The 20,526-nt window shown below is 39.9% G+C and overlaps 1 protein-coding gene across 14 annotated transcripts in view; it reads right to left on the bottom strand.

Annotated features, from left to right (window-relative positions):
- Positions 1-20,526, bottom strand: part of ACTR3B (actin related protein 3B) — a 227,737-nt gene that overhangs the window by 191,801 nt on the left and 15,410 nt on the right. For 10 of the 14 annotated variants that reach the window (XR_009541869.1, XR_009541873.1, XR_009541868.1 and 7 more), the window contains exons 2-4: positions 19,401-19,456; positions 5,590-5,714; positions 4,811-4,921 (exon numbers count right to left, since the gene is read on the bottom strand). Coding sequence is in view for 6 of the 14 variants with exons in the window: in XM_060156296.1 (XP_060012279.1) it covers positions 4,811-4,921; positions 5,590-5,714; positions 19,401-19,456 (292 nt within the window). In the remaining 8 variants the exon portion in view is untranslated. Of the gene's footprint in view, positions 1-827; positions 964-4,810; positions 4,922-5,589; positions 5,715-8,875; positions 8,895-12,294; positions 12,410-19,400; positions 19,457-20,526 lie in introns of those variants that run through there. The other 4 variants (XM_060156298.1, XM_060156300.1, XM_060156297.1 and 1 more) reach the window with 4 other exon arrangements.

Below are 20,526 nucleotides of genomic sequence, written 5' to 3' on the forward strand. Positions count from 1 at the left end.
GGCGCAGTGGTTGAGAGTCCGCCTGCCAATGCAGGGGACGCGGGTTCGTGACCCGGTCCGGGAAGATCCCACATGCTGTGGAGCGGCTGGGCCCGTGAGCCATGGCCGCTGAGCCTGCGCGTCCGGAACCTGTGCTCCGCGACGGAGAGGCCACAACAGTGAGAGGCCCGCGTACCGCAAAAAAAAAAAAAAAAAAAAAAAAGCAAGTTGACAACAAATAATCAAAAATATTAATCAATGCTGACAAGAGTTCTAATAATGTGGCCTCTAGTACACTGAAGATTTCAGCGTGAAATGGTATGCTAAAGATTCAAAATTATTAATACTTCTGTACCCCCAAATTATATATAATTTTTATACTTTTAATATAAAACATGCTAATATAGAAACCACTGTGCAAAGATTACTTCATATTACTTCTTAGAAAACCAAGAAATTGGAAACAAAAGTAAACATCTAAAAATAGTGAAACTGCTAAACAGGAAATATTCACTGGATAGAGGATTGTATAGCCATTAAAATGAGGATTATGAAAAGAGTGTAAGAAAATGGGGGAAGAGGGACAGAGGACACAATATTGAATGCAAAGTCATACAAAAACATGGGTGAAAAGATTAAATGAAGATATACTAAACGTTAATATTTATGTTAATGGGACGTAAAAAGTCCCACAGATATCTTTCAAATTTTCTAAATCACACTTACAGTTCTATAATAAAAAAAATCTTTACAAGAGTTGTGAAACCCTGGGTTACAGCCTGTGTGTAAAGACCACAGAAACTCCCAATACGACTTCCTGATCTATTTATCCAGACGGAGAAACTCACAGAGGCAAGACAGCAACACAGCGCAGAAGCAGCTGCATCTCGACATGGCTTTCCTGGCCTTCTGGCTGCCGATGGGGATGACACTCGCCACATCCAGCCAGAGTTGTGAAGACAGTTGAATGAATTCTCGTCTTGCCACTGTCTTCATACCTGTAGTCACATCATTATGGAAGGCACTGCAACTTGCCTACCCTGTACCCATTCTCCCTTCTGCCTTAATGACAGACCACTGATCAATCACAGGCCCAGAGGAAAAGCATTTCCCAGACTTCCTCATGGACAGGGGTGGCTAAGTGAGTAAGTTCTGGCCAATAAGAAGCAAAAGCTGATGGACGTGGCTTCTAGGAAAGCTCCTTACAGGGGTGAAGGCAGACTCAAGCAGTAGACTCACTTCTGCCTGCTCTTAATGCCTTCTTTCCTGGAATGCAGAGGTGATGATGGAGCTGCAGGAGCCAGCGTGGGGTCACCAGGTAACCGTGGAATGAAAGCCATACGCTAGAGATACTAGAGCACAGAGACCGCTAATGACAGACACCAGGATGCTGCCCTGCCAGCACTGCCCTCCCTACTACAAATGTATGTAAGGAAAATAAAACCCTTAACTTGCTAAAACCAATATTTAATTACTTGCTGCCAAACGATTCACCATCTGTGAAGAATTTACATTAAAACCTACATACTTCTATTTAAGGGAATGTTTACAATGTAATTAGGCTCTCCTGGCTCCCGAATCAAATTCAGCATTATTAAAGGCATATTCTTACGGGTTCTGAGAATCATAATCATAAACCCATTTTTTCCTCAATCCTCCATTTCTTTTATGTTTACCACCAGTAACTGTTCCTTTAGGAGACCAATTTAAATGAAACTTTCCCCAAACCATTATTTACAACAAGATCTAAATAGGAGATATCAAGTTGTTCTTATTTTTTTTTAATACTGAAGCATATGATTAAAACATCACATGAATGCAAGTTACACAAACTAATTTATTCATAATAATGATGAAACATCATCTGGTATGAATTCAAAAATAAAATTAATCCGTTCCATAAAACCAATCCATATTTCTGGATAAAGACAGCAAACTGAACACATGTACCTAATACTGTTCCACCCCCAAGCCTCTCTATAACTGCAGTAAAGAAACCTTTTTAAAAATATAAATCCTGAAGGGAGGGAGACCAGGAGAGGAGATAAGGTACTGTAAGGTGGAAAGAACGTGGGCCAGGGGTGACGGACTTAGCATACCCAGGGCTGTCAACCTTCGCACTGGCTGGTGGCTTCCGTACTGGACACAGCGGGTCTACTTCATTCTCAAGAGCCAAGAAGGCAACTATTACGGCGAGTCAGGACTTACCACATGTCATGGACCACATGTCATGGTCAGCTTGACTAGGCTAAGGGACACCCGGAGAGCTGGTACAACATCATTTCTGGGTGTGTCTGTGAGGGTGTCGCTGGAAGAGATTAGCATTCAGCGGACTGAGAACAGAGACACGCCTTCACCAATATGGGCGGGTGTCATCTGAGCCACTGAGGACCCGAATGGAACAAAAGACGAAGGAAGGGCGGTTCGTTCTCTCTCTCTCTCTCTCTCTCTCTTTAAGCTGGGATGTCATCTTTGCGGCTCCTGGCTCTCAGGCATTCTTGATCAGCACATGCTGCTTGCTCTTCCTCCTTGATTCATATTCAGAAAGTCTGACAATCTCTTCTAAAGTTGTAACTCGATTTCCACTCAAGAGCACTGCAATTCTTTAAAATATATGCTTCTGTTTTGAACTCTGGGCACTTCAGTGTTGGAGAAAAGAGTAGGATTCCCATTTGCTATCTGCTCAATCCACATGACCGATACAGCCAAGTCTCCGAAACGTCTTGAAAAACGTGAGCCGTAATGAGCTCATTCTCACCTATATGCTCAGGCATCTGTTCACCGCAGCCAGAAAGAACAATTTGGGGGGCTACTGAGGGACCTTTAATTTAACCCCTTTAGACTCTCTTATACCAAAAAGCATTATCTGATACAGCAGTTCAGTAAATGTCTTCAACTGACTTCTAGCCTCAGCCATAAATCTCTATACCTGCTTTACTCCCCTTGAACTATTCCATTAACTGACGACTAAGGGTATAAACCTGAAAGCAATGTACCATTCTCATTACTTCCTCAATCACATCATGCAATGAACTGACCTTGCAAAATTCAAAGCACAATACACAGAACACAATATCTTCTTGTTTAATTTAATAAACTTGATTATTTCTGAATATTCATTACAGGTACTCATTTTTGGCAAATGGACTTTTCCATATTCACACCAAACACCTCCACCTCCTTCCGAGAAAGTGGTTTTATCTTACTAGCTTATAATGCCAGCGAAAGCAGAAAATAATTTCCTGTAGGAAACAATTCCCGTGGGCTGTGTCCTGGTGGTGTGTGTCTGCTCCACAGGCTAGGACTAAGCGTCCCTCTGAGGGAAGCGAGAGGGGACCACCTGGCATGGGAAGCTGAGGTGGACAGAAGGAAGCTGCTGGGCAGCACGCGCTCCTGAAGTCCTGTCCAACAGGTTGTTACGCAATGCGCGAGAGACGGAAAGACGCCAAATGGGACAGGCAGGAATCTGTGATCTGCTGAGGCTTTAAAGACAAAGCCACTCAGACACACTGTCAGTTTCCCGGCTCCATTTATTTTACATAAACCACTGTAGACGCACAGGAGAGAAAACACATGGTGGCCTGTAAAACACAGTATTCACACTTGGCAATTCCTAGTTACGGCGATATAGCCAGAAAAAAAGATCAGGGCACTTTCAAGAACTTGTTGTAATAGATTTTAAATATATAGATTCCACTAACTACCATAATAGCCTTGTAGTTAACATATTTTAAGCCAGATAATTCTAAAGAACACTCCATATTTAACATTAGAAAGAACCATATAATTGGGGATCAGGGACCTTTTGACAATATACTTGCATGGAAAAAAATCCAAAGCTAAATTATGGAGGTTGTAATGTGCAGCTTATGCTATGTGCAATTGCTCTCCACAAAGCAAGTGTTCTGTACATGTAATTAATTTTAACTTAAAAAGAACATTTCATGGAAGGAAACATGAAGTTGAGTCGAACAATCAGAACAGATTCCATAACCAAGAGATATTTCTTTTCATTTCTCTGTAATGCTTTGTTTTGTTTGAACAAGATCAATTAAGTACCACAATATCAGGGCCCATAACTCAGCTCAATTTTATTTTAGAGTGCGATTTAAACCCTGGCAAAATATCATCTTGACTCGGTTTCCTCTGCTATAAAAGAAGCAAAAATCAGAGTCATCCGGTTACTTCTCGAGGACATCCAAGTGCACAGTTGGTTTCCTACCCAAATCCATTCCTCCCTCCACCTTCCTTGCTGTTAGAGGCCTGTTTAGGTACCTACCCTCTTGGGGCCAGGTGATCAGACATCGTCCCCTCACCAGCCCAAGGGAGAGAATCTTGATCACTCTAAACCTGTCAAGGTAATTCCATTCCCCTTGCAAGGCACCAGGCTAGGCATGGACGGATGGGGTAAATCTGCTGGGAAGGTTTCTAGGAAAGGGATTCTTAATTCCTAAAAAGTGCTTCTACCTCTGACAGCAAATACACCAAGAGGTGGTAAAGGAACTTGGGCAGCCATCCTGGGGCTTGAGGGGAACCAACACAAGAGGCCAAACTACTGAACTAGGCTGGTCCTTGCCTCCGTCCCTGAGCTGCTGAAATAACGAGCCCTGGAGCGGCCTGACTCTGGCCTTTCTGTTTCATGAGATAATAAGTCCCTTTTGGCTTTCAGGCATTTTTGTTGAGCTTTCTGTTATTTGCCCAAAAAGCACCCCCATTCATACAAACAGCTTTAGCAGGCATTAAAAACTCCCCAGGGAAGAACACCTTGGGTTTAAAATCTATGCAACTTGGAATTGACAGGGATATACTCTTCTTAGGTCCAGTTACTCACCATTAAAAAATAATGATCCTCAGGCTCAGCTCGAAGATATTTAAAAATCACTTGTTCCATGAACCTTTCCATTAGATCCCAGTCTTCAATTATTCCGTGTCTTATTGGCCACTAAAGCAAGAGAAACCAAACTACATCAAGCTTCAGTTCACATCGGTAAGAGCAACAGTTTAACAACAGCACTGGCCCGGAAGAGATGGAAGACAGCGAGTTGTTGAACAGTGTTCCTCTGCATGGAGTGAATGTTAATTTATAGAAAGAAACAACAGGCACTTTACCAGAAAGAGTCCATGACATTACTGTTTATATTCTACTCCACCCATTTCTAAGCACAAAGAATCGTCTTAACAATGGGGCAACAGATGGAAAAGCAGAGCTAATCTACAATACCATTCGATCTGGAGTTTGGGGAGTGGTTTTTTTTAAGAACAAATGTCTAGTTAAATAACTTTAGTGCTTCTTTTTAACTGATCAATCTGCAACTCTCCACATATGACAGGTTAATTAGTCAACCTGCAGGTTTCCACAGGAACAGACCTTGCTTTCCACATAACCCAGCGGTCCCTGAGTCAACTCTGCATTTGTAAATTCACTCGATTCCCCACATCAAAAGTACCCTCATCAAAAACAACAACAAAGCCTCTTTTCAAACATAAGAATAAAATATATTCTACAACTCACAAGTACAGTTTCTACATAAAGCGCCACTTTGCATCACTCATCCTGCTGCTCTGCTCTTGGCTGTGCACTTACAGAAGTGAATCCCAGCAGGCGTTTACCTTTGTGGCATACGTGGGTTTATCTATGGCTTCGTCCCCTATGAAGAAGTCCAGGTCGTCCACACCCCTCAACACCCTCCTCTGGGCTTGGTCGACCACCTTTGCAGACTCTCTGATGGCAATACCTTAGGAAAAACAATACAAAGAGCCCATCACCATACTCATTCATTTCAATGGTCAAGAGAGGATGATAAAATCCCTATGTATGGACAAGTAAATTTTCAATATTACGGTTTTATTTGGAGTCGAGTGTGTTCATAGAAAAGACCCTACCAATGAGTACGTAAAGTAACACAGAAACAAGTTACCATGTTCCAGCATTATTTTCAGCATGGCACAAAAGAACTCAGCTGGTCTGCTTTTAATGCTGACAAAAGCTACATTACTAAATTTCTCAGTTTCATCTGAAAAAAATTCCTCAAGATAGTAAGTGAAATGCCCATGGAGTATCAAATAGATTACAAATTTTAAAATATAAAATAGGAGACAAAATTTAAAATATAATACAGAAGAAAAGAGTAAACTGAAAAATGCCTCATGTCATTTTCATGAAACTCTGTCTGATTTAAAACATATTTTTAGTCTTGTTACCAAAAAAAAACCTGATTTCCCATTAAAAGAACAATTAAGAGGTTGCTGACTAGTATCTGACAAAAAGAAAAGTACAATAATCAAACAATTGTATTATTTAAAAATATTAATGGCTTTTTTGAAACATTATTTTAATAAGAGCTTAACCTTGATACTTAGGAATATACTTAGTAGTAAATAATCATATAAAACTTAACTCCAGAATTAACATCTAATGAAATGTGGAAAGCTTCACAAAGATTAAATTTTCCATTTAAACTCCTAACCCCTGGTTAAACTCTGAGTTCCTAAAAACTACTCTTCATCAAATTTATTCCAGAACAAATTAGTAAACAAATACAATTATTTTTAAAGGTAGATTATCTGAAATCCCCAATTTATTACAAATGAAGAATAGCAAGAAAGCTACGGGAGTGAATTTTAATCCTTTTTCTCAGAAAGCTATCTTTAAGTAACAGGCTAAAGAGGTGGGAAAAAAAGGACAGAAATCACTTTGCCCATCTCCTTTTCTCACTCCAACTCATTGCCACATTTAGTCTCGAAGCTTTCAAGTTACGAAAGGTGGCACAAATCTAAAGGACAGAATTTCTGCAGGAAATGCTGGGGGCTGAGCCTAGAGAAAGCATCCATGTCGGAAGCAGTGAGCCCATCAGGGCCACGAGGCTGAGAATGGGGCCAGAAAAGTCTGGAGGGCCAACACTTACTAAGGCAACCTGTGGAAACCAACACAACCCATCTCTGAACACCAACCATGCCATCCAGTGGCGCGCTGACACAGAATCACCCGATGCGCCAGTTAGCATTGCAAGGGCCCCTGGAGAGAGGGCTTGCAGCAGACCTCCAAACTCCTCGCAGTGTGGCAGTGCCAGCTTCCACCCTCTGGGCAAGACCAAACTTAACTATGCCCGAATTTAGAATTAAACAGCCAAGTCAGCTTAAAAGACTGTAAAGAGACAACGACAAAAAGATTCTTCAATTCATGACTTCATTCAAGTCTGCCAAAAATTTGAGGGCAATATATCGAACCAAGTGAAAACTCACCACCTTAAAGAAAACAATGCTAACCTTAGTGAGAATGAAGCTACCACGCTCAAAAATTCACCTGGGAACAAAGTAAATCTGATCCCTCCCAAAAGGGAGATGTAAGTACTCTGACCCCAAAGCACAGGAGACCTATGTTTTAGTGGCCTTTAGCAGCAGCAGCAGCGACAAACCATAAAGCGTGCTTCTTTTAACTATTACACGGAAGCAACTACAGCCATGAAAGAGAGTAAAGCTTTATAGAGCTTATATTCAAAACCTTTTGTTCATACCTATGAAAAGCAAGATGTGGTCCAAATAGTCCTTGCGAACATGATGGAGAAATGTGTCTGAAGAGTAGCTATCAGGGAGCATCTCTAAGTATTCACGGAGTATACACATGACTCACTGTAGGACACAGATCTAAATCACCCGCAGCTTTCTCCAGCACACCACAGCTTCCTACAGGACCCTGACTCAGGTGTAAACAAAGACAACAAGTGTGCGGAGAACATTAAGATGGAAAGGACAACAAATATAACAGATAACAGGATCAGCACCTAAACATTCCAACTGCTTACATACATGTGGCATCTCCATGCAATGGAATATCATGAGGCCACGAAAAGCAATACAGGAGTTCACGAAGTGACCCACAACGTTCTCAGAGATGGAGCGTCAGGAGAAAAAAAGCAAGGTGCAAAACGGTGTCCATGGTACGCCACCACTTAGGTAAAAACACGTCTGTGTATATTCGCCGGTACATGTACAGTCACCTCAGGAAGGAAGAAACCAGAAACTGTAGTTGCCATCTAAGAGGGGAAGTGGGTGGTAGAGAGTTAATTTTCGCTGTACATCTTTTTACAGCATTTAATTTGTATGTCACATGAATGTATTACCTATTCAAAGTTAATTAAATTTGGACTTCTGCTTCTGGAAAGATGGAGTAAACATACTTTTCTCTACTCCTCTCACTAAGCACAGCTAGAATCCCTGGACTTTATATTTGAAAGAAACATAAAAATGCTGAGAGGTGAAGAGAAAGCAGCAGACTGGCTAGGGACCTCAGGACCCAAGGAATAACACGCTGGTGACTTCCAGGTTTTCGTTTGTTTCATGTGTCCTACACTGGCTGCCAGGGAAGCCAACAACCCAGAAACACCAGTGGGAACAAACAAACACAGTCCCCAAAAGCCTGCTGTCTCCAGCCAAAGGAGGTGAAAGGGGCAGTGAAAACATACAACTGCCCGACTCCAATCAAACACGACAGAAAAACAACCCCCCATGTGCAGTGTAGACACCACACAGGAGCCAGGACTCATCCCACCCCTCTGCCTCCACTCCGGGGTCCTGCCAGAGGAGGCCTGGTGGAAAGTCAGCACTTCCACCCCTCACCCTTCCGGCGGATGGTACCTGCAGAGGCCTAGTCAGGGGTCTGATCCCCCGCCCACACTCAGCAGCAACATGGAGCCCCTCCCCAAATGAGTGTCAACAAAGGCCAAGAGGAAAACCTGAACTTCAGCCCCAAACTGGCATTAACAAAGGGTATCCCCCTTCCCCTGCTGGAGCGATATCAGAAATGACTTGCCAAAGCATAAGATTTAAATAAGATCTGGAATCTCATAATATAATACCCAAAATGTCCAAGTTTCAATAGAAAAAAAAAAACTCTCACCATAGCAAGAACCAGGAATATCTCAAGTGAAATGAGAAAAGATGATCAATAGATAGCAACACTGAGATGACACAGATAACAGAATTACCAAACAAGATTTTAGGAGCCATCATAAAACGCTTCAATGAGCAACTACAAATGCACCTGAAACAAATGAAAAATAAAAGGAAGTCAGCAAAGGAACACAAAGTCACAGCAAAGATAAAAGATATAAAGACAAAACCCACAGAAATTTTAGAACCAGAAAACACAATACCTGAAATTAAAATGTCAATGGATGAGCTCAGCAGCAGAAAACGACATGGGAAAGAGTCAATGAACTTGAAGACAGCAACAGAAATAACCCAACCTGAACGACAAAGAGAAAACAGACTGAAAAACAAATGAACAGGGCTTCAGGGACACGTGGGCTGGACAACAGCACATCTAATATTCATGTATTCCGAGTCCCAGATGAGAGGAGAAAGGAGGTAGGGCTGGAAAATCATCCAAAGAAATTACGGTTAAAAATATGTCAAATTTGGGAATTCCCTGGTGGGCCAGTGGTTAGTACTCCGTGCTTCCACTGCAGGGGACCTGGGTTTGGTCCCTGGTTGGGGAACTAAGATCCTGCAAGCTGCGTGGTGAGAAAAAAAAAAAAAAATTGGCAAATTTGGCAAAAAAAAATAAAATAAACCTATAAATTCAAGGTTGAATAAACTCTAAAGAGGATAAACCCAAAAAATAATCCAAAAACTAAAGAGCAAAGAAAAAATTCTGAATGCCTCCAGCAAATTTCTCATCAGAAATCAGCCCAAAAGGAAGTTGCATATTTTCAAGTGTTGCGAGAACTGCCCACTCAGAATTCTATATTCAGCAAAATTTCCTTCAAAAATGAGGAGCAAATCTAGACATTCTCAGATGAACAAAAACTAACAGAATTTGTCACCAACATATCTACTCTAAAAGACTGGCTAAAGAAAGTTCTCTAAACAGAGAGGAAATGATAAAAGAAGGAATCCTGGAACATCAGGAAGGAAGGAAGAACAAGAGCAAAAATATGGAAATTACAATTACTTTCCTTCTCCTCTTGTGTTTGCTAAATTATGTTTGGCAGTTAAAGCAAAAATTATAATGCTAATGTGCTTCTCAATGTATAACCTCAATTAAAACAGAAAGGGAGGAGGGTAAAGGGACATAAAGGGAGATAAGGTTTCTACATGTCACTGAAACTGGTAAATGCTGACACCACAAACTAAGAAAAGCTATGTACATATAAGATAATAACTAGACCAACCACTTAAAAAGCTACACAGAGAGAAGCACTCAAAACACCACGGATATAGGACTTCCCTGGTGGTCCAGTGGTTGGGACTCTGCACTCCCAATGCAGGGGGCCTGGGTTCGATCCCTGGTCAGGGAACTAGATTCCCATGTGCTGCAACTAAAAGTCTGTATGCCACAACAAAGATCCTGCGTGCCACAGCTAAGACCCAGCGCAACCTAAATAAATAAATAAATAAGGCACCACAGGTAACTCAAAATGAAATTCTAAAACATACTCAAGTAATCCACAGGAAGTTAGGTAAAACAAAACAAAGAAATGAAAAACAGAAAGAACAAACAGAAAAAGAACTAATCAATAATCACAATAAATGTAACGGTCTAAACACACCAGTTAAAAGACAGATATTGGTAGAGTGGATTAGAAAAACGTGACTGAACTCTACATTGTCTACGAGAAACTCTCTTCAAATATAACAATATACGGGCACACCTGGTTTTACTGTGTTTTGCTTTTATTTAGTCTTTTTTTACAAATTGAAGGTTTCTGGCAACCCTGAGTCGAGCAAGTCTACTGGTGCCACTTCTCCAACAGCATTTGCCCACTTCATGTCTCTGTGCCATATTTTGGTAATTCTCACTATATTTCAAACTTTTTCATCATTATTATATTTGTTAAGGGGATCTGTGATCAGTGATCTTTGATGTTACTACTATGACTTGCTGAAGGCTCAGATGACGGTTAGCATTTTTTAGCAATAAAGTATTTTTTAATTAAGGTACATACACTGTTTTTGTAAACATATGCTATTGCACACTTAACAGATGGCAGTACAGTGTAAACATAACTTTAAAATCGACCGGGAAACCAAAATTTCGTGTAACTCGCTTTATTGTGATATTCACTTTATTGCAGTGGTCTAGAACCAAACCCACAACATCTCCAAGGTATGCCTGTATGCAGGTTAAAACTAGAAAGATGGAAAAAGATACTCCACAAAAATATTAATCAAAGAAAGTATGAGTGGCCATACTGCTATCAGAAAAAGTACACTTTATAGCAAAGAAAATTGCCACTGATAGAAAGGAACATTAAATAGCAATAGTCAATCTGTCAAGACAGAGCACTCCTAAGTGTGTATGTACCAAAGAATGCTGCAAAATATGAAACAAAAACTCAAAGGAGAAAAAGACAAGTCCACAATTATAGATATAGACTCTACCTCTCTCTCAACTAGTGATGGAAAAAGTAGAGAGAAAATCAGCAAGGATACAGAAGAACTCAACACCATCAACCTACAGGATCCAACTGACATGAAGAGAACATTCCACCCAACAAGAGCAGAACACACACTGTTTTGAAGTGCACATGGGACCAAAATAAATCTAATACTGGACCATAAAACGAACCTCAACAAGTTTAAAAGAATTAAAACCATAAAAGTGTGCTTTCTGACTACAATGGAATTAACTCAGAAATCAATAACAGAAAGATAATGAGAAAATCCCCCAAATACTTGGAAACTAAACAACATAGTTCTGAATAATCCATGGATCAAAGAGGAAGTCTCAGGGAAACTAAAAACTGCATGAACAGAATGAAAATTAAAATACAAAATATTAAAATGTGTGGGACATAGCTAAAGCGGTGCTAAGAAGGAAATTTTTAACACTACATGCTTACATTAGAAAAAAGAAGTCTCAAATCAATAATCTAAGTTCCCACCTCAAGAACTGAGAAGAGTAAAATAAACCCAAAGCAAGAAAATGGAAGAAAATAAAGAGCAGAAATTAGTGAAATTTGAAACAGAAAAATAGAGGAAAATCAATGAATCAAAAAGCTGATTCATCGAAAGTTAAAACTTTTGCTCTGCAAAAGACCCTGTGAAGAGGATGAAAAGACAAGCTAAATGATGGGAGAAATTACTTGCAAACCACATATCTGACAAACGACTCACATCTAGTATATACAAAGAACCCTGAAAACTTAACAGTAAAAATACAAGCAACACCATTAAAAAATGAGCAAAAGACACGAAGAGACATTTCAAAGATGATATGCAGATGGCAAATAAGCACATGAAAAGATGTTTGCCATCACTGGCCGTTAGGGAAACGAAAATAAGGAGGAGAATGAGACATCACTGCATACTTACTGGAACAGATGAAGTAAACCAGTGACAATGGCAAACGCTGTCAAGGTGAAGCTGGCTCTCTCATACATAGCTGGTGGGAATGCAAAATGACACAGCCACTGTGGAAAGCACTCTGGTAGTTACTGAAAAACACTAAACACAAACTTGCCATACAACTTGCGCTATGCACAGGATTTAACCAGAGAAATGAAAAATTATGTCCACACAAAGACCTGTACACAACTGTTCATAGCAGCTATATTTGTAATAGCTAAAAACTGGAAATAACCAAGATGCCCCTCAAAAGAAGAATGTTTAAACGTCTGTGGTACACATCCACACACTGGAACAATACCACTCAGCAATAAAAAGGGACAATCTACTGATACATGCAACAACCCGGATGGCACCCAAGGGCTTTATGCCAAATGAGCAAGCTAATCTCAAAAGGACACATATACTGTATTACTCCATCTCTATAACATCCTCTAAACAGCAAAATTATGGAGACGGAAACAGATTAGTGGTGGTCAGTGGGCAAGGACGGTGGAGGGGAGGGATATACGTGTAATTATAAAGAAATAACATGGGAAATAACACGTGTAATTATAAAATAATAATACGTGTAATTATAAAGAAATAACACAACATCTTTGTGGTGATGAAATAATTCTATACCGTGACTGCAGTGGTGGTTACAGGCATCTACACATGGGATAAAATGACAGAGAACTGCACTTACACTGTTCCAATGTCAAACTCCTGGTTTTGATATTGTACTATGATTGTGTAAGATGTAACCTGTGGAGGGAACAGGAAAAAGGGTACACAGAACCTCTCTAAACTCTCTTTACAACTTCCTGTGACTCTATATTTCAAAATAAAATATTTTAAACACAAATAAAATATAGTTGTAAGGTATGTATGAGCTTGTAAATTATTTAAACAAATTAAAAAATAAAGCACCTCAGTTAGCTATAATGATGAATCAAAACTAAGAAGATTAAACTTAAAGAACAATGTAAAAGTTCTGCAGATCAAAAATATATATATATGGGTATAGAATGTGTATAACCAGAAGACATAGGCTATTCTCCAAGTGCTAAAAAGTCATCGGAAGGCAATCTAAGGAAGATTATCAGGGAGAGTATATCTAAGGAAGAATACACCTAAAGATTTAGATAAAAATTCTATATCTCAAGAACACTTGCTACAGCAGTTGACAGACAACAGTATTTATTTTTTAACATTTATTTATTTATTTGTTTGTTTGTTTGGCTGTGCCAGGTCTTAGTTGTCACACACAGGATCTTTGTTGCTGCATGTGGGATCTTCGTTGCGTCATGCGGGATCTTTAGATGTGGCATGCAGGATCTTTTAGTTGCAGCATGTGGAAACTTTAGTTGCAGCATGCAAACTCTTAGTTGCGGCATGTGGGATCTAGTTCCCTAACCAAGGATCAAACCCGGGCCCCCTACATTGGGAGAGCAGAGCCTTAGCCACTGGACCACTAGGGAAATCCCGACAACAGTAATTTTTAAAATAAAAATATCCAGTATATTTCTCAGAAGAATGTCAAACATTTTACTAAACCTTCAAACAATAATTCCTAACTTATATAAACCATTCCAAAGAACAGAAAAGAAAGCTAACAAACTCATTTCATAAAGCCAGTATAATTTTGATGTACAAACCAAACAAAACTGGTACAAAATAAAGAAAATTATAGACTAATTTCACTTTTGAACATTGATAGAAAAATCCCAAATATTTGCAAATACAATTGAGCATGTACTTGATATTTCATAACTAAGTAGGGTTTATCTCAAGAATAAAATAAGACTGTTCAACATTTGAAAAATATATCAATGTAATTCATATTTGGAGCCTAAATGTCAAAACCACATAATCATCTCAAGAGATACACAAAAAGCCTTAAATGTCAACATCTATTCATAATTTTTAAAAAATTTTTAAAAACCTCTTAGTAACCTAGGGATACAAGGGCACTGTATTAACCTGAAAAAGCATTTCCACAAAAACCGACAGCAATCACTAGTGAAACAGTAAAATCATTCTTTTTAAAATCAGAAAGACAAAAGCACCAGCTATCCCCAGTTCTAGTCACTGATAGAAGTTCTAGCCAGTGCAGCCAGATCAAGGAAAAAAATATGAAGTATTGGGGTTGGAAGAGACAAAATAACCATTATTTGCAGTTAATACAATAGCTTGCATAGAAAACTTAAAGAGAACCTGCAAGCTATTCGAACAAATAAGACAGGGCAGCAGGACTGTTGGATTCAAAAACAACTTTAAAAATTCAGCAGCATTCCTACTATGGTGACAACAATTAGAAAATTTAATTTTAAAAAATTCACAACAGCAAAAAACCATAAAGGTACCTAAAAATAAATATGGCAAAAGGTATGTATGAGCTTTTTAAAGAATACTGAAAAACATTACTGAAAAACATAAGAAACATGAATAAACAATAAAACATATATACCATATTCCTGGATAGGAAAATTCAATTCATAAAGATATCAAAATTTTTTTATTATTTATTTATTTAGGCTGCGCCGTGTCTTCGTTGCGGCATGCAGGATCTTTAGTTGCTGCATGCATGCGGGATCTAGTTCCCTGACCAGGGATCGAACTCAGGCACCCTGCATTGGGAGTGTGGAGTCTTACCCACTGGACCACCATGGAAGCCCCAAGATACCAAGTTTTTCCCAAATTAATCTACAAATTCAATGTGTCTCTAATCAAAATCCCATCATAATTTTTCACTGACCTTAAACTGATTCTAAAATTTATGATAAAGAGTAAGGGCCTAAGAATAGCCAAAGCTACTCTGAGAAAGAAAAAGGAGAAGGAACCAGACCCACTGGATATAAAGAGACATGCCAAAGTAATAGTATTTAATACAGTATGAATTTGCAACAGAAAAACACCATAAATATTCCCAACCATATACAGAGCCTCAATATGATTGAAGAGGCACCCTCCAATAAGTGGTGCTGGGGCAACTGGCCTTCCATTTGGAAAACAATTAAATTAACTCTCTCCCACACCATAAAAAAAACTTTTTTCTTAGAAGAAAATACAGACAGTCTTTATGACTTTAGACTATAAATGCATTTTTTTAATAGAAATAAATTATAAAAAAGGTAAGAGTGAAAAACTGAACTACATGAAACTTTTAAACTTCTGGGATTAAAAAATAATTTTAAAGACATCTTAAAATAGGAGAAGAGGGACTTCCCTGGTGGCGCAGTTGTTAAGAATGCCCCTGCCAATGCAGGGGACACAGGCTTGAGCCCTGGTCCGGGAAGATCCCACATGCCGCGGAGCAGCTAAGCCCATGCGTCACAACTACTGAGCCAGCGTTCTACAGCCCAGAGACACAACTACCGAGCCCACGTGCCACAACTACTGAAGCCTGCACACCTAGAGCCTGTGCTCTGCAACAAGAGAAGCCACCACAATAAGAAGCCCGCGCACCGCAACGAAGAGTAGCCCCCGCTCGCCACAACTAGAGAAAGCCCACGCGCAGCAACGAAGACCCAACACAGCCAAAAATAAATTAATTAATTATAAATAAATAAATAAAATAGAAGAGGACATTTACAAGACACTAGTATTCAAAGTATACACAGAGTTTCTGTAACCCCATAAAAAAGACAAAAAAATGCAACAGAAAAATGGGCAAATACACAGACAATGAAAGGTGCTCAACCTTCCTAGTAATCAGAGAAACGCAGACTTATAAGACATCATTTTACATTCATTAGACTGGCAAAAATTTAAGTCAAATAAGATCAACTGTCGTCAAGGATGTGCAGAATCAGAAACTCCCATCCACTACTGATGGGCATTTAAATCAGTCCAGGCACTTGGAAAAGCCGTTTGGCAATACCTGACAAGGCTGAAGAGGTGCATACCTGAGTGATGAAACAACCCCATTTCTCATATTTTCTCTTGGGAAACTAGCACATGTGGCTAAGAAGATACTTACTGCATCATTTTGTACAACAGAGAAAAAACTGGAAAATGCCCAAATGTAGATTCACGTATTAGATTTTTGATCTAGATCTGTATATAGCAACACTGACACATCTTAAAAACAAAATATTGAGGATTTAAAAAAAAACAATGCAGAAAGTTATTTACAGTATAATTATCATTTTTGAAATGTTTAAATTCACAAAATACTACATACTGTCAGTGTATCCTGCATCTGTAACATAAGGATGAAGCGTGGACTGAATACAGCTAATGTCCAGCAAAGGAGGGAGAGCGGGGAAGGACTGGAGGAGAGGAAAGGGGGCTGGCACTCACAGGGATGTATGCCTGTATTACGCACTTACAAGATGCAATTGTGTTAACATTCGTTCATTCTGGGTGGTAGGTAAATGGGTCTTTGTTATATTACCTTTCTTTCTTTTGTTTTCCAAAATAAAGATTTAAAAGACATTCAGAAACAAAAGCATCTCAGGGCTCAATCCCTGTCTCCAGTCTAGACCTTTCCCCAGAGCATCAAACCTTTTACCCAGTTGCCTACAGGACGTTTACACCTGAACTCTTCAAACATCAGCTGTCTAAAATGTACTTACTTTCTCCTGACCCCTCCCACATCCTCTTTCTATGGATGTGATCACCACACATACACTCCTCTGCCTGGAACTTTTCAATGACTCTCAACTTTCTCCAACAACTTAAAGGAAAAAAAAAATAGGTAGAGAAAACCTTTCTTCAAACAATCAAGCAAATTCTGCACAGAAGCTCAAATAAATAAGATACAGGCAAGGCTGCCCTGGCGGACCAGGACAGGGCCCGGCGACTCTCTAGTCTGGGACAAGGCCCCTGAGGGAGCCTGGGAAACATGCGAAGGTTCCCCATTTGCAAAATAAAACGACAATTCCTTAAGATACAAGTGCTGGCACTTCTCCACGTTCCCAGCCCGCTCTCCCAGCACCCTCTGCATGGGGGTGCCTCCCCTGTGCCCACCAGAACCAGAAAGGCCCTGTCCTGGCACTCTCCACACAGCCACACACGTACAGACAAGCTCCCTTCTCTCTTTGGAAGCCACTTTGCATCTTGAACTTCACCTTGTGAACAGAGCCTCTGTAACGACCAACAGGGTTCGGTTGCCAGGACTGAGAGTGCAGCAGGCCTGCTGCCCAAGGTACCCGAGGCCCTCTGCCCACCTGTCCCAACGCACTCCCTTCTGTCCCCCACGGCTTCTCTAACTCTTGCAATAAATTCAGCCAAGGGTATAACTCTTCCTTTACTCCTGCCTCCTTGACCTTTTTCTTTCTAGCTTCCACCACTGCTGTTCTCAGCACCAATGTGAGAGCTGCCGCGCCTGCTGACAGTGAATGGAATCCTGCTAATAGCTGACTTCAATCCCCTCTCTGTTAATGATGACAGGTGAAGTGGTGCAGCCAACTGAATGCTGCCAACAACTGTATTAAAGCAAGAGGTGCAAGGCAATCCTCTTAGAGCTGCTGCACTTCACAAGGTTAAAACTAATCTGCTTTGAAAAATCAGAAAGTCCAATTCCAGTTTACCAATTCAGCATGGAATGATCCAGTTCTCTGGCATTCACAATATAAAATTCACAGAAGATTGATCTACCCTACAGAATGCCAATTGTTATGGACTGAACTGTGTCCCCTCAAAATTCCTATGTTGAAGCCCTAACCCGCAATGTGACTGTATTTGGAGATGGGACCTCTCAGGTTAAATGAGGTCAAAAGGGTAGAGCCTCAGTTCCACAGGACTGGGGTCCTTATAAGAAGAGAAGAGATACCAGAGGTCTCTCTCTCAGCCATGCACACACACAAGAAAAGGCCATGTGAGGACACAGTGAGAAGGCACCATCCACAAGCCAAGGAGAGAGGCCTCACCAGAAACCAACCCTGACGGCACCTTGATCTTGGACTTCAAGCTTCTATTCTGTGATAAAATTAATGTCTGTTGGTTAAGACATCCAGTCTACGGTATTTTGTTATGGCAGCCCTACCAGACTAATACAACAAATCATGAATTTAAAATGAGGACCAGCAGACCAAGCGTGCCTATTGTCAAGGACACCCCATCATAGTAACCAAGTATTTAGACCTAGAAAATCAAGCTCATGATCAGTTATCCAGCAAGCAAGGACCTGGAATGAGGTGAGTTAAATGTTCTCAAGGAATGAGGGCGCACTTTCTAGCAATCTGAATACCCATATCCACCAGAAAGGCTTTGGTCTCCCTTGAACAAATACTAAGAACTCAGCTCCTTCCCCGTCGCTCTGCGAGGCTGCTCACGCTCTACCGGGGTCAAGCAGCCTGTTGCTCAGAAGTCCCTGCGCCCACGACAGCTTACAGTTTCTAAGATCGTGACTTATCTTACAAGGGCTACATTTAGGAGACAGAACTTCACTCCACTCTTGACTGACATACCTGCCTCTTTGGTAAACGGTCTCCAAAAAATAACCCAGAAGTTAAACAGTTTCAGAGAAGAATTCTACCCTGTGGACAACCAACCTGACCTTGGGGTCTCCTGTGAATAAAGAGTGGTTAGGATGCACTCTGGCCAAAATGTGGACATTTCTTCCCTTATTATGCTCTACTGACTAACATTTAAACAAAAACAGAACACTTCAGAACATAATAAAACAGACCTCTCCTTTCAAAAAAAAAAAATATCTTTCAATAAAGTGAATAGTGTAATACAATAGATAGTCCACCAAAGTGCTAAGTTAATAAAACTGTACTTACTTAAAATTACAAATTAACCTTAAGGAACCACATATACGTCTTTTAAGTAGCTGAGACATGTATGACTGAATGAAGGCCTCTGCCAACCACCCAAGCTGAAACTCCAATGACTGTGACAAAGGACTGTATCAGAAGAGAATCAAAGGACTAGAAAGTTGGGAGGGTTTAGGTGACAGCTACGGCCGATAGCAATACTCAGCAGCCAGATGGCAACATAAATAACTCCCCAGTAACCAGAACAATCATCTAAAAGAAGACGGCAAGTAAATTCATATACCGTGAAAAACAGAATTAGAATGTTTAGAACAATTATAAGAAACACAATCCTTTATAAACCGAGGGTGGAGCTTTACTTACATGAAGGAATAATGAACTGTGGCTCAGTGTTGCCTGCGTAGCCAAGCTTGGTATACCTAAAAGCACAAAGTCATCAACACATGTTTAGATAATAATACTCTCCTCTATATCCCATTAATGTCTTTTATTATAAGCTCTCCAAGTCCTAAAATATCAAGACTGAAAATACGCCCGTGAAATTAAAGAAAAAAAAAAAAATCTCGTGATGACTAAGAATCAAACGCTAATTTCAGATAAGAAAGCAGTTACAAAAACATAAAATATTATGCCTGTTTCTACTGGAAAAATTCATATATTAACACATGAATTACATTTGTGTATCCCTAATAATTTTAAGGTGCTTTTATATTCTTTTAATCTTTACAAAAATCCTACCAAGGAAGTAAATATTATCCCTGTTTTGCAGATAAGAAAACTGAGGCACTGAGAAGTTAATTAAGCTGCCCAGAGCCAAACAGCTAGTGAACAGAAAAAGACCCAACTCTAAATATGCAGGCTCCAATTCCAGAGCTGCCGCTCAAAAAAATGTACTTACTTCCCAAACTTCACGAACTTTTGGGGGGGTTAGGGAATTCCATAATTTTCTTAAAGTGTCATGGCACATGTCTAGAAGAGCTACTGCCAGGTACTGAGAGTATCCGACAGAAGCAGCTCTCTATCATCTCATTTCAGAATGAGCCCATCTTCTGTCAAGATACTCTTTATGATGGATTCCAAAAGTCTTAACTAAAATGAATGCCAAAATACTACCATCTGTTCCAAAAGCATTTGCTTATCTCCTAAATTTAAAAAAAAAAAAAAAAAAAGTGGGGTGGGGACCACCCCCCGGAACCATCTGCTGGAAATGTGAGCCTGGAAAGACTCCTGAGTGCCCCCCTTCTCAGCAGGCCCTCCGTACCAAGCGGTCAGGTCGAGACAAGGAGCCATCATTCTGCAGTAATGCTCCCGAGGAATACAAACGCTTCCCAGCAGTGCTGAAAGCAACTTCATTAATTCATGCTATTTTACAAGTTATTTCAAGACGCTTGATACTAAATTTTTTGATGTAATTAATACATTCCAAGTTCTAATAAATTAATTTTATGATTTTTAAATGTATTTTAATCGTATGCTAATTTTACTATTT

This window comes from Lagenorhynchus albirostris, chromosome 8 (assembly GCF_949774975.1).
Source record: "Lagenorhynchus albirostris chromosome 8, mLagAlb1.1, whole genome shotgun sequence".
In the NCBI taxonomy this organism is placed as follows: Eukaryota; Metazoa; Chordata; class Mammalia; order Artiodactyla; family Delphinidae; genus Lagenorhynchus; species Lagenorhynchus albirostris.